At 29.9% G+C, this 15,482-nt stretch overlaps 4 protein-coding genes across 4 annotated transcripts in view; 1 reads left to right on the plus strand and 3 right to left on the minus strand.

The window, feature by feature from the left end:
- The window catches only part of LOC143206585 (putative G-protein coupled receptor CG31760), a 337,104-nt gene extending 331,151 nt beyond the window's left edge, over positions 1–5,953 (minus strand). Inside the window, exon 1 of the mRNA XM_076419193.1 lies at positions 5,767–5,953. The gene's annotated coding sequence lies outside the window, so the exon portion shown is untranslated. The remainder of the gene's footprint in view (positions 1–5,766) is intronic.
- A 3,641-nt stretch (positions 5,954–9,594) lies between these two features.
- LOC143196167 (UPAR/Ly6 domain-containing protein crok) lies at positions 9,595–10,700 on the minus strand. The gene is made up of 3 exons (XM_076403828.1): positions 10,547–10,700; positions 10,288–10,470; positions 9,595–10,227 (listed from the first exon to the last, which is right to left on the minus strand). Exons 1-3 carry the CDS (start codon positions 10,590–10,592, stop codon positions 10,013–10,015), a joined length of 444 nt encoding a protein of 147 aa, XP_076259943.1. The 5' UTR covers positions 10,593–10,700; the 3' UTR covers positions 9,595–10,012.
- A 489-nt stretch (positions 10,701–11,189) lies between these two features.
- Positions 11,190–12,205, plus strand: crok (crooked). The gene is made up of 3 exons (XM_076419201.1): positions 11,190–11,393; positions 11,541–11,720; positions 11,778–12,205. Exons 1-3 carry the CDS (start codon positions 11,324–11,326, stop codon positions 12,005–12,007), a joined length of 480 nt encoding a protein of 159 aa, XP_076275316.1. The 5' UTR covers positions 11,190–11,323; the 3' UTR covers positions 12,008–12,205.
- A 1,860-nt stretch (positions 12,206–14,065) lies between these two features.
- The window catches only part of LOC143206587 (uncharacterized), a 34,453-nt gene continuing 33,036 nt past the window's right edge, over positions 14,066–15,482 (minus strand). Inside the window, exon 4 of the mRNA XM_076419196.1 lies at positions 14,066–14,568. Coding sequence (XP_076275311.1) covers positions 14,354–14,568 — 215 coding nt within the window. The 3' untranslated portion in view covers positions 14,066–14,353. The remainder of the gene's footprint in view (positions 14,569–15,482) is intronic.

Consider the following 15,482-nt stretch of genomic DNA (forward strand, 5'->3'; position numbering starts at 1 on the left):
CAAACAAAGCAACACGAAAGATGAATTGAAGGGTTTTGAACACCCCTCAAGTCATAACCTGTTAGAAGAAGTTAGAAGAATTAGAAAACATCTCTACTTAAAAAAAAACACACTTAGTCCGTAGATTCCTTGCAGAAGCATCGCAGTTCAGGATGTAAGTTCACCAAAGGCAGGCTGAAGTTGCTGTGAACTAATATAATTACTAGAATTTGACCAGAAGCTTATATTTCAGGGTGTAGTACAGCAACTCACGTACCCAGGCATATACTATTGGATCATTCATTAGGTTCAGAAGTTTCGATACTCACAAATAGCTTTATGACAACTGAGAGTTGTTCAGACGGAACAACGACCTCATACATCACTTAAGTAATTTCTTTAGGGGAAGATGTTATATAGCATAACTAATACAACACCGAATTTTCTAGTAACATAGTGTGACAATTAATTAGTTTACATTTTAAAAGTTTCGTTTGTATAATATTAAAATAAATTATAATCGATCAACAAACATCCTCAAATATTTCTTTTAGTCCATTAAAAATTAATTAAGTGCATGCTAAGTGAGAAAAGTTTATTAATGTCCAATGTATTTAAAAAAAAAATGTAAAATATACCCCCCACGCATTTAGGTGTGCAGTCATTGATTATTTCCCGTTGATATTCTCTAGTTATAATTTAATTAAAAAATAACAAAAAGTTTAATCAACAGCAAGCTGAAAGCAAACAAAAATGATAATATTTGTCAGAATCAATATTCCCAACAGAAACTTTCGAAAACATTATAACTGTAAAAAAGTAGGTCAGATTCTCTCAAATGGGTTGTACGAGCTTCTATTTGTAGGTTATTTCAATAGAAAACTCGTATTAAATAGTTTTTGTGTTTATATAATTTACAGAATTTTTTCGAGATGAATGAAAAACTAAATAGTACGCGACGAATTTTATTTCATACTTAAAAATTCATTAAATAAAAAAGTATTAAGTTCAAGAATAATTCTTTAACTCCTTTTCGCAAACAAATCTTTAAAAAAAATACGTCTTACCCTCATAGAGCATTCCTGATATATTTAGTAAAATATTAAACTTATATCAGTCTGCAACTGCCTTCATCAGATTTAGTTCCGCTTGAGTTATTCTCTAAACTGATGATATGAATTATATAAAGCAATGCTTTAAAATTGCCTAAAAGTGTTTTAATTTCAAAACAAATCTCTTTGATCACCAATACTTATCGCTACACTAAGCCGAGCAAAGACTAGATAATGATTGCCAACCTGCATGGTAACCCTAGCAAAGATGGTTATATTCCGTTTTAACAGTTCGAATTCATGGTTGCTATAAGATACCACAAAGTACAAAGAATTGTTCGGGTCCATTCATCTACATATTGCTCTGTCAGTACACATATGTAACATATGCATAGTATACATATGCAAATCGAATACATAGTTACTACCAACCATATTCAAATAGTCTAAAAACTACTTATAGCAGATTTCAGTTTGGATTTCAATTCAGCGAATTCCGATAATACTTTGAAAATGCGTTAGGCTTAGACAGACGTGCCCTTGGCATAGCTGCTATTTTCTTCAGTAACAGTTTCATTCGTGTAAAAGCGCGTTTTATTTGTTTATATTTTCTCGATTATTTTTCCTATGACCAAGACAGACATGTACCATTGCGGATATAGTTGAATGGCAACATGGTTGAACTTTATTCGAGGGTTGCATTCGAGGGACTGCATAAGAGTATACTTCTAAAAAGGCGAGGGCCAAAGTCACTATGTTCTTATTCAGTTTATTTTACTGTATTTTGTGCCCAAGCAGATTTTTTCATCAAATGGTGAGTTTATTCACAGAGTACTTCAGTTTTCCCTATTTAATTCCCATTTATTATTTATTAAACCTCCATTTACAATTTATTGAATCTCCATTTATGATTTTCCACTGTTTATTTTATATTTATTAAGCTTCATTTGTTATATTCTATTTATTATTTTCCATTCATTATTCTCTATTTAATATTTTCTATTTGTTATACTCTGTTCATTATGATCTATTTATTTATTTATATATACATATATCGTTATCTATTTTATTCTGTTCTATATTATTATTTCTTCCAATCGTATATGGGGAATATATCCCATAATTCTTAAATTATGGTAAATCAAAAATAATAATTTTATGGTTGCAACTATAAATATAAGTTATAGCTATTTTATAAACTAGAAACTAACGTCAAAGTGGCCACGGAAAGTGGTTTCTGCTGGCTCTTGGTGACCGCGTATATAGTGTTTCTGGCTTTTTCCCTTATACGCATTACACGTTAACCATAGTCGGAGTTAGGAAAAGTGAGTGCACAATACCAACAGAGTTGCTTATTTATTGATATACATATTTACATATTTACTTAAATAATTACCAGGTCAATTGAAAATTCCCCTAAATACAATAGTAAAACACATTTTCTTGACAAAATTAGCTTTTTTTTATTCAACATAATATATATACCCTTTAATATATATACCGATTATAGCGATCCTCCAACTTTTCGATGCCATTTTTGTAGTACGATTTGTCCTTTCCTTCAAAATAGGCCTCAATTTCGCGAGCATTATTTTGACATCTGAGAACAGGAAATAGTCGATGATCTGGCCCATCTGGAGAATGCGGTGGGTGAGGAAACAATTCGAAGCATAATTTTTTAATTTTTGCCATCGTTTTCACTGACTTGTGACTTGGTGTAAAATTATTATTAACCATCCTGGTTATTCCATCATTGTTATTGCTACCATTTTCGTCATCTTTTATTGAAATTATCAATACCATCCATTACCAATATTTGCCAATACATTTATGTATCGATATTATTTTTATCAATATTATTATAGCTGCCAGTATTTTAACTGTGAGTCATTCAGACTATTTCAATATTACCGGACATTAGAAGAATCTATCGTAATAATCATCGATCCCTATTATATTTTAAGTATTTTAATTTCACACTTGTCAATAAAAATTCGTTGCTCAGATAAGTTTTTATTATGTTCGCAGAACTATCACCCGACCTTTATTTATATCGCCATTTATTAAGTAACTAGTTGTAACATAATTTATTTTGATCTCTTTTTTATTTATTTAACATGTTACCTTGTTTATGATTGATTTATTAAATATAATATTTATTTTACGCCCTGTATGTTTTAAAAGCTCGTTATATACTACATCATGCAGATCCCACCACATGCACAACAAAGCTTTATGGCCATAGACTGATACAATAAGATGAGTTACCGAAAAAATATAGTTAATGGCTAGAATGATAGATCGTTAGTATTGAATATAATAAGTTACTATTTTGGCACAATTCCCCTTTGGTAATGCTACATTGGATTCAATGCTACATTAAATTCACAAATGGATTAGAGATTGGAAAGACAGTTTAGTTATACTCGAAATCTGTCGATACCAACTTTAGATTAGAACTAAAAACGTGAATTTAATTAAATCACTTGGAGGATGCTCAATCTCCTCAAATAGAATCAGTAATATCTCACTGGGCTTTTGTGCTGAAGGACTTCCGATTTTTCGTCACATAAGCTACACAAATACAAATAACTGATTATTTTAGAAAAAACTATGTGAAAATTTTGTACGTGCCTTTGAAATTTGAGCGTTTCCCTCGATTTCGCCCCCTTCCCCCAACAGATCCTAATTAGGTTCAAATGAGACCACCTCAGAAGTGAATTCTCTTGAATACAAATAGAATTTTGAAAATCAGCCCATAATTGATGGAGAAATCAGCAAACATACATTAATATATATATATATATATATATATATATATATATATATATATATATATATATATATATATATATATATATATATATATAAAATAAAATATAATATTTTGTCGTTTTAGATTGTCAATTTTTATTACTAGCTATAAGAAATCAATTTTTTTTTGATTGATGTTCTCTTTGTCTTGTCAGTCATGGTAAACCAAATTGTCAGCAGAGTATATAAATTTCAGCTTATGTTATAATAGATCTTCTCATAGAAATGATTCTTCAATAATACTTCAAAAGTCTGTTCTCGGAAACTGTCAAAATGTTACAAAAATAATGTGTTTTGCCAGTTTACAGCATCACAACAAAATTATATTAACATATTTCTAAACGAATTATCAATCGGTATTACAGCTGTTTTTCAACATTTCTACGCTTAAATTCAGCAACCCATCTTTCTACTGTTCTAATTAAAGGTGAAAAATCCTTATACTACTTTAACCCTTATTCATAAATTTGCTTTATTTTGAAAAATATTAGGTCGATACAAAAAATTTAGATGTAAAAAGTATTAGCCTTTTTAGTAAAAAACAATGACAAACCTACGCCTTATATCTTATCGAACAACAATACTTAATGAACAATCTCTTACGTACAATAAAAGCATCAAGCATTCCTAAATAATATTTCATTACTACAGTTGAGAGAAATATTTCAGAAATCACACAAAAATGTTGTATTTATTTATCATGTATGATAATGGAGATCCCCAGGGTAGTATTAGGGCTACTACAACAAAGGAAACAGTTTTTTTTTGCAAAAGGAACATTTGTCGATGAGACAGTTATTGCAAAAGATATAAATTTGCCTAAAACTGTAGAAAAAGTGGCAGTCAACAAAATATACAAATGGACTAAAGCCTGGAAAATACGGCTTAATAGCTCCAAATCAGTCTGTGTCAATTTTGCGATACGGCGAAATGACAAATACCTAATTATATTACTTAACAAATGCCCGATTCCTCAAGTAGAATCAGCCTGTAGAACCTCGGTATCCATCTCGATAGTAGATTAAATTGGAAACATCATGTTAGACAAAAAGCAGAGTAGTTCAGGCTCAAAATCAAGCAACTGTACTGCTTAAGCAAAAGATACTTCAACTTAAAATCTAAAATAAACCTAAATCAAAGAAATTGGTTTATAAGACAATCATAAAACCTAATTTGGACCTATGGGGTGCAAATATGAGGTTGCAGTAAAACATGGTTCTACGGTTAATTAACGATTCTTATCGCTACGTAACCAACGAAGATCTGCACGATGACCTCGAAATCAAATTATTTTACGAAATGATCCAAGATTTTACCTTAAAACATGGAAAAAGGTTACTAAATCACAGCAATCTGGAAGTAATACAGCTACTGGACAACACGCAGAAAATCAGAAGATTGAAGGGAACCAAACCTCACGAACCTTAACTTTAGCTTATTTTTAGCTACTTAGTTTTATATTAATTTTGGAAATACAGTACTAATAAATTAATTTGTAAATTAAGATTGTACTAAGCATATATAAGATGTAATTAATTACAAAATTATATCAATAATATACGTTTTTATTATACAAAAGTCATTATAAACACCAAAGAATTTAACAAACAATGCTATATATTTCCAATTTATAATAATCCGCTTATTTTAAAATGTAAATAAAAAATATTAAATAAAACTGCATATAATTTTCTGTAATCTGTGTTTTATTCAATGCACACCCCTCCCATTCTAAATGTATTTGTTTTAAAACTGCACTTTAAATGAACAAACAATTAATATAACTACTACACTAAAATAGAAGATATTTCAACAGTAAATATATATCATTAATCGCATTGCAAAATATGAACTCTCAATATATTTAAAGTTCAATGCGTAACATTTATGCAGATCATTGGGATACTCTTTCAAATAATACCTGATACGATGAGTTCCTGCTAGTCCGTCCATATACGAAATCCACCAATCCTCACCCGTCCGTGGACCCCATTAAGGTCGATTCACACCGATCAACGACGAACACCTGTAAGGAGCAGGGAGACACGCGTCCAACCGCAACTTCAGACGGCGAAGCTACGTTCGACGCTTCACCTGGACGGCAACTGAAAATGCGCCTCCGGTTTCAGCTGCGATCGGCTGAATCAGGTCCGACGCAGGCGTCGACCTACAGACGGTCCGTGTGCGAGGGAGCGTGAGGTCGATGGGAGGCAGTAAGGAGCGACGAGAATCCAGAACGGCTCGCTTCGGGAGTATCAGGATGGAAACGGGATGATTTATGGTTACTTGGGTCAAAAATGCTATTATGTTAACCACATTTCCTCGATATCAACGTAATTGTTATGTTTCCTACGAAAATCGATGATGAAACAGTTTTATTTAAAAATATTGGCCCAATAAGTGCTTCAATACATTTAGAATCGATTTAACAACTAAAATAATAACTAACTGAAGGTGATATCTGGTTCAACTTTATTATTCTGTTAATTCTGATGTACTCAGACACGCTGATTTATGGTTACTTGGGTCAAAAATGCCATTATGTTAACCATGTTCAAAACGAATGGTAAATTTTTACAAACTGCATTTAGCAGCGTATCCTCTATGACGTGCGTGGGCTGTTTTAATGAAAGGACAACGTACAATAACGTTTAGTGAGTACACTGTAGCTCAATATACTGACAGCATGCACAAAAATGCAATGCTCAAGGCAAAAGTGACAACATAACTCAACACACACTTGAGTAAAACTGTTTCGACAAAAACAGTACACCGGAAGCTCTACAAAGTTCCACAAAGATCACGACTGGGAAACCTTTTCTAACGAAAGTCAACTCTAAACTGCGAACGAAGTGGTTCAATGAGCATAAAACCTGTAGAGTTCCATCCGATGAATCATCGTTTACATTCTTTTCAACGCACCGGTTTTTGTATGGAGAACCCCAAAATAAACCTATAATCAAAACTGTCTTCAAATAATTGGCCGGTTTACTGCGAATGAATACCCCGAGGCTGCCAAACCATATTACCACACTACCATATTGCAATAATAGATACATACATAGATGGCGGTACTAGAATTAAATCCATATGTTTTTCAGTTAGCCCTAACCTTCAAAAGATGCGTGTATAAATTTGACAGCTGTCGGATCTTTAGTTTGTGAATTATAGCATTTTGAGTGAAGCAACTTTTGCTATTGTGAAAAAATGGATAAAAAGGAATTTGACGTGTTGATAAAATATTGTTTTTTGAAGAGAAAAAATAGAGTTGAAGCAAAAACTTGGCTTGATGCTGAGTTTCCGGATACTGCCCCAGGAAAATCAACCATCAAGTATTGGTATGCTAAGTTTAGACGTGGTGAAATGAACACCGAAGACGGTGAGAACACAGTGGACGCCCAAAAGAGATTGTTACCGACGAAAATATTTTAAAAAATTTACAAAATGATTTTGAATGACCGTAAATTGAAATTGAATGAAATAGCAAGCACTCTAAAGATATCAACTAAACGTGTACATCATATCATTCACGAATATTTCGGTGTGAGAAAGTTCTGTGTAAAGCGGATGCCGCGCGAGATCACTTTTGACCAAAAACAACGACGAGTTGATGATTCGGAGCTTTCGGATTCGGTCGCTATAATCAGTGTATTACCCTTGAAGGGAATTATGTTAAAAAAATGTGTTTTACTATGGTAGGCCGGGGACTTTTCAACTGACCTGTTATGATAATGCGCCGATATACACAGTCAAAAAAATTCAGTCTTAGCTTGAGCATCAGAATATCAAAAATTCTCCTTGATCAACATCATTGCCACACCTCAAAATAATTAAACCATTATGAGGAGTTTTAGAGCAGAGAATGGGCAGCACGTTTTTATCTCTAACATCATTGAACCAATTCATCACTGGCAAATGTTTTTTGTATCTATAGGACTCCATTCGGAAAAATTAAATTTTATTAATATTCAAATTAATTTTCTCCATCCGTCATGCAGGAAAAAAAATTCCGCCTTTTAAAAACTCCTTATATTTTGTGCCGATCTCTAAAAATCTTGGCGGCGTAATGAGTCATCGACTGAAACAACTAATGGGCAAGAGAAGCTAAGTCTGATAAATATGGCGAGTAGTATACGATTTTCCATTTAAGTATTTCCGTGTAGTTTTTCACCGACTTTGTGAGCAAATGTTCTCATGTTGCTTATATAACAACATTTTAGGCACAATGTTTAAGTAGAATATATCTTCCATGACTATTTCTATCGATTTAAACGTTCAATTTTGTGTTTCATACGCTTTCGGCCTTCTTTGTTTTGTGTTTGGTTTCATTTATTGGGTGTAAGAGGCTTATCCCAGACTATCCAGTGTATACATATCCATTACAATGCATTTATTAATATTTAAGAAATATAATAAAAATAAAAGATTGAAAATGAAATAGGTATGATTATTGCATAGTAAGAAAGTAACTTAAGTCATAGTCTTAACCAAAGTTAATTAAACCCTTGTCAAAATTCAAATTGAAAATTTCTTAATTCGTTAGATTCAAAAATTAAAAAATAAAAATTATATAAAAAACAACAAACACAATTTATAACAAATTATAAAAAAATAGTCTTGAATAGGAAATGTTAAATAGTATTTTCAGTTATTGAAGCAGAAAAGAAATAATATACAGATACAGAAATGTATGCTTTAAAAGTTGACACAAAATTGAAAACAAATCGATTTTAATAGAATTGAACTCTGAAAAAGGAGTTTTGTATTTATTTTAAAGTGAAAGTGTGAAATCGGAAATGAAACAAAAATGGCACTCATATGATAAGCTTAACATAATATAATAAGCTTGGGTCCCTGAAGACTGTAGGAGTCAATACAATAGAATACAACATTGTAAGGTACACACTTTAAAAGAATAGATCATTAATAAAATGATAAATGATGGTAATCAATGATAAAACTTCATGATTCTGAGCTTATGTTAAACCATGTATCGGTCCTGCTACACAAAATAAGCTATCGTAAGTTAGTTATTTTCAATAAGGATTTAGTGTTGATCTAATATACACTGAACATAACATCAAACCGATTTCATTCTAGAGTAATCTAAATCATTAGTCTAAATATGATCAGATATATAAAACTTGGAAATAAGTGTTATCTAATGAATTTAATATATTTGTTTTCCAAAGCCGCTACATGTAGATATATTGAATGATTATATCAATGAAAGTAAAAATATTGATATTTTTATTAGTATTATTTTTATAATATATAATTGAAATAATTTTGCACTAATTTTTAATTGTAATAAGCCCATATAAAACATTAATATGCGGGCCTTTGGAAGCATATTATATAAAATGTTTACATTTACATAATAGATACTATATTTAAACATATAAAATTACTTATTATTTTCAAAAAGACTCAATATTGAACAAGCAACATTAAATAATCCACGTATCTGGATGAGTTGACACCATTACATATTACATACTTTTTTTTATCCTATACTGTTCTGTTGATTATGATAAAGTTGATTATTCCTACTATTCTATTCCTGTGACTGCATAGGCCATGACAAATACAAGATGAAGAGCTTGTCAGTGTCAATTTAGCTGTTGTTAAGCACAATGAAGTTAAGCTATAGTAATTCATTCTCATCTCTGTTTATGTTATACGGATTTATTATACAAGCTCCTCATTGATCAGAACTCTTCGGAACATTGAAATAAAACCATCAGTATTAAAAATTTAAATGTATTGCCTTTTAATGTCATATAAAATATTAAATTATGTTTACATATAAACTTAATAATTATAAAAAATGTAAATATAAAATATAACAGAATACATTTGTAAATCTTACCGGCTCTTAATGCAATGTTAGTAATGCTTGATATAATGAAATCATAATACAATACAAATTCTATTAAAAAAAAAAATTATCATTAAAATTTAAAACACCAAACTACAAATATTCATAAATATATCACTATAAAATTAAAAATCAGATCGTTTATCTACAAAAATCTACTATCATATGTTTATTACATCAGTTCTTTATTAAAGAAATATGGACGGAATGTGTTACAGTTTGTATTTAATAAATTAAAATGGTATCATACATTTTGGATGTACATTACCAGATTAACAATTTTGCATCACCCAAAATAACACAATAAAACCAAAATAAGTGACATATAACACACAGACTTTAATAATAGTGGCCCACCAGTACCATTACATTCATTTTCTGAACAATAGCACTCTTCCCAATAAACTCCATTATCATAAACACCCCAGTTACATACACCGGTAACACCTGTATCAGCTACAGAAGCACAACGGCGAATTACCTGTCTCCATCTACCATCCCCTTAAAAGAAGGCTTTTAATAATATTGATTAATATATAATGTAATCCTTATAACACTTACAGATAAAACCTTTTGGACTTTGTTGTGTTACTTTCATGCAAAAAGAGCCAGGCATATGACTTTCTTCACTATTACAATCTATAGCTATATTACTGGTTTTATCAAATTTTTTATATGAGCCACAGTTATCTTCACCTTTTCTATCCTCGGCAGAGCTACACTGATAACATCTTATTGATTCTCCTAAAAATATTACCATATATGTTAGGAGTGGCCTTAGCTACTGTCGCAGATTGCAGGTTACTGCAGAAATATTTACCTAGTCTAAATATTGCAAACAGTACAAACAGCGACTTCAAATACATTTTTGTAAATAATGCAATAATTGCCAAAAATAAATATACATTAAATCTCTTAACGAGTTGTTATTTTAAATAATTATTATGATGTCATTTTACAATTAAATAACTTGAAGTTAGGCTCTATATTTTATATTAGGAATGGCCGAAAAATATCGATATATCCGATATATTGCCAATATTTTTCGATACTTATTCGAAAAAATAAATATATTTCTTAAACGTTATAAAAAAGTATTTCATTATTTTCAATAAATCTTTTAAATTGGTACTTAATTTTAAGTATTTAATATATTTTGGTACTTAATTCTAAATGTTTAATATTGTTAAAAAAATAAATAAATAAAATAAATATATATTGCTAAAAATTTAGATATTTCTTTTCCTCTAATATATCGATATATCCAAATTTTTCTTGGTGTTGGCCGACACCTCTAATTTATGTCCTGCATATTTTGTGGTTAGGCTACATTAAATATTTTCATAAACGTAAATAAAACTTAATTTTAGGAGTTATTAATAACAATTAGAATTGCACTAATAGTTATGTCTTTCTGGTATTTTTAATACATTGTTGTACTATTAGAGAAAATTAACTTAAAGAAGTCTTAAAACATTATTTAATTTTAAAGCCTAATTTGTTAAAGGAAGAGTTGGGTGGTGGCGTTTGTCTGAAGTTAAAACCGTTTTGAAATTTAATTATTTTTAATGTTCATATTACTTAGATAAACACAGATATGGCAAATTTGTTATCAATCCAACTTTTATTTCTGTTATTTGTGTATTTAGCTTGCTTTATTAACTCAAGTAAGTATTAAATAGAGCTAAATTTTTAGGTTAGATATTTGAATTTAAGAATTTAAATCATATTAATTATCTTTGTTAAAGACTCTAGGTAGAATTATTGTTTCCTTATTTAATTACCTATTTATATAATAAATATTGCTTAATTAGGTTATGGAATCAAATGCTGGGACTGTAGATCAGATGCAGATTCAAAATGTGCAGATCCATTTGATAATACAACATTTGCTAAAACTGACTGTGATCAAATAAAACCTATATCTTATATCTACGATAAATACGACCTTAGGACACAGAAGAGTACATTATGTAGGAAAATAAGACAAAAAGGTTAGTAACGAATTTATATATTAATCAAATAAATTAATTGTTTTATTTCTTTGTTAGTAAATGGTGTTTGGAAGTATTTCCGAAGTTGTGCCTTCTTAGGTGAAGTAGGTGTTAAAGGGGATGAAAGATTTTGCATTATGAGAACTGGTACTTATAACATATTCATGGAATATTGTACATGTAATAGTAAAGATGGTTGTAACACTTCATCACATATAACTAAATCAAATATATTGTTCAGCATTTCACTGATATTAAGTTGTATTCTGTTACGAAGGTTCATATAAAATACCCTAAAACTATGGATTTGTGTAAATACAGATAACAGTAATTTTATATATTGTTATTATATATTAAACCTGATTATGTAATAATTCCGTCCTTATTGGTACCTTTTTAAAGTAATTTAATTTTTATACAAAAAAGAATTTCGATGTATATATTAGATTTTATTTTTTAACATTCAATAAACTTATATAAAGCGATCTAAATTGTATTTCATTATTGAAGACTGATGGTACTACATACATTATTATAAAGTGCAATTATGAGCACTGGATATTTTTAGGAATTAGTCTGGTCATGAGACATTTTAAAACTAAAATCTTTCTTTTTAAACCTAACATATTTTATTATTCATATACAGTTCATCTGAGTGTGGATAAAGTTTATGTAAAGTATGATATTTAATGTACATTTTTATGGAGATAAAAAAAACACCTTAGAATTCAACTTAAAAGGCAGTGAGAATGTTCTGTAATGAGGATCAAACCTAACAAGACATTTGTGGCTTTAATGAATAAAAGTCAAGTCAACCTTTAAAAAAGCTATTGAATTGAAAAAGTCATAATGAGATTTTCCAACATGACAATGCTCCATCTAACAATAGTTGTACAATATTAGTCAAAGGAATGCCTCTGCAAATTCCACATTTTTATCTATTAGACTTTGTAACATTGTTAACACAAGGAAAATTATCTCAGTCATGCCAGAGATGTCTCCTGAATGATTATCCAAATTGGTTACTCGACAGTTCACATTAAGTTGTAGGTTTAGTCACCAAAACATCCAAAAGATTAATGTGAAATCCACACACACATCTTGACGTTGTGTCTATCATCAGAATTAATTTTCAGTACTATTTAGTCTGATTGTAATTATATATGAAGTAAATAATAGAAAATTATGCTTCTATTTTCAATGAATGAACCTTTTGAAAGTTCACCTCTTTTGATTTAAAAATAACTATCAAAATGTCTGCTGTCTATCTATTTGAACAGTATTAGCTTTTTTTTATCACTCATCAGTTGAGTTCTAAATATAGGAAGTGAAGTAACAGATAGATTTGTACTCTTGAAAAATATCCAAAAACTCAGGGATCCAAAACCCAGATCCTATATGTATAGACCAGGTTGAAAAATACTTTACTAATATCGGCACTGGTTAGTAATTGTTTGAAGATTAAATACATCTAATTGGAATAATATGAACAAGGCAATTTATTTCAACTAGAAAAATATTTTTTGTTATACTTTAAAGTTATTTAACAACTAGAGTTTATCTGGACTATTTTATCTACCTACTGCACAAGTTGGGCTCCGAACCACGGTCCTTGACATTAAGACTACCGATTGGCCAGTGACCAACTTAGACCATCCCAGAAGACATCCGGTCTTACCAGGCCTGGTTACTTGCCGTAACTGGGATGGTTATAACTTATCAGAAATTCCACCGTAGCTTATAAAGACATTTACAGTTATAATCACAGTACATCCATGCCCCAGCAGGATCCGAACCCGCAACTGTAAGAGGACTGTCCTGTCGCCTTGACCACCGCGCCGGCAGAAAAAAAATGTTTTGAAGCATTAATTAACTTTAGATCACACAATAAGTAACAAAATACAGCTCTTTTTTACGTTCTGAAATATATGCAAACGGAGCTGTTGTGTATCATTTTAAAATTGACTAACTGGGATTTAAATATTTTACTTATTTAACCGTTGCCTTGTATCCCATTTAAAATTACAGAAAATTCATTCTTTTTTAAATTTCTTAATAAAAACTTGAAATATTACAATTATCTCATTGATATATCTTCACAGTGTTAAACAAAGAACTGGTAAAATGCATTTGACTGGTGTGTGATTATTATTATTAAGGTGCATTATTGTTTATAATAATGACATATACTTAAAATTAATTTTATATATATCGAACCTGAGCATATAATAAGGCAATAATTCTATCTGTGCTGGTAGTAAACATTAGATATTGGCTCTTTTAGGGAGATACCTACCTTTATAAGCATTTATTATATTTTATTATTTTTTAACATTCAATAAACATTTATAACACTATCAAAATTATGTTTTATTATTAAGAACACTACTTATACATTCTACATTAAATTTATTGTCTTACATTAGTAACATTAATTTAAATCTATAGAACACAAAATAACACGAAACAAACTATATGTATAAATATAATAGTAAATTTTCTATGGGCACTAGAAAAATATGTTTAATTATATTATGTATTTCATGGAAATATGTACAAAATATTTGTAATTTGTATTCCTAAACGGTACTTATTTGAAAAAATGTTTATAATTAAAGGTACAGTATATTTTTTTATAAAGCAACACTCAACAGCATTACTAAAGGTACCAAACTAGCTAAGATAATATTAAACTTGAGGCCAGTTGCTGAATTGCAACCATCATAGTCACAATATTCGCAGAATTCCAGTGATATTCCTCTGGCTACTCGATCATCGCAACTTCCAATATCCATGTTTAGTGGTATCATTTCGCAACGTCTGATAAATGTGAGTTGAGTTTGTCCAACTGAAAAATAAAATTAGTGTTATTTAAGTTTATATATGCAGCCAGACATACGGAACCAAATATTAGGTAGGGGTACACTCCTATGCATTATATTTTGTTGGCAAATTTTAATTAATTATTATTTTCTGTTATAGGTGTATTATATTCTATACAAAAATTATTAAACATTATTGATAATAAAGAATGCAAGGGTAGTAATCATTAAATACATATTTACCTGCAAAATTTTGCATAATTCTTACGTGTCACCATAGAGTATATTACTATGCATGTCACTTTGACGTGTCAAACGAACGAAAACAATTATTTCCTTTATTTAAAATTCACTAAGATACATATATACATATCGGAACTAATTCAGAAATAATTTTATTATAATAATTATACATTTAGTTCATACCTATTCGAAATGGTCATGAGGCAGAACGATGGTACATAACGCGTATTTGTCCTGTTTTAATTTATATCTTCAAATAATTTAATCACGATTGTATAATTTTTACATATGTATTTGACATGACATATGGCAAGAATTTAAGATCGAGTGATTAACCCTGAAAAACTTTAAAGGGAAATAAAACTGTGTATTGACTGTTTACGAATTAAAGTTATTGGGATTTCTATGGCATATTCTATATAGTAATGTAAAGTGATATTATGGAGTGTTGCGAGTGAACTTGCCTACAAGAAAAAGTTATTTATTGCTTTAGATTTTGGATACATGTTGCAGGAAGTGTGAAACTGTACACCATTAAAACTCAAATGCTTGTGCATCTCGTGTACTCACCAGGTTTGTTTTGATCAGCATAACGGAGTATAGTTGATACACTTCTACAAAATATAGGAGAAGATCTATGTTGAATAGATACATAACAGGGCAAAGAGAAAAGTTCTCGGTCTGATATAAAGATATC

The sequence above is a fragment of the Rhynchophorus ferrugineus genome, unplaced genomic scaffold, assembly GCF_030347505.1.
Source record: "Rhynchophorus ferrugineus isolate W39M unplaced genomic scaffold, kcgeb_rfMv2 rfM1, whole genome shotgun sequence".
NCBI lineage: Eukaryota > Metazoa > Arthropoda > Insecta > Coleoptera > Curculionidae > Rhynchophorus > Rhynchophorus ferrugineus.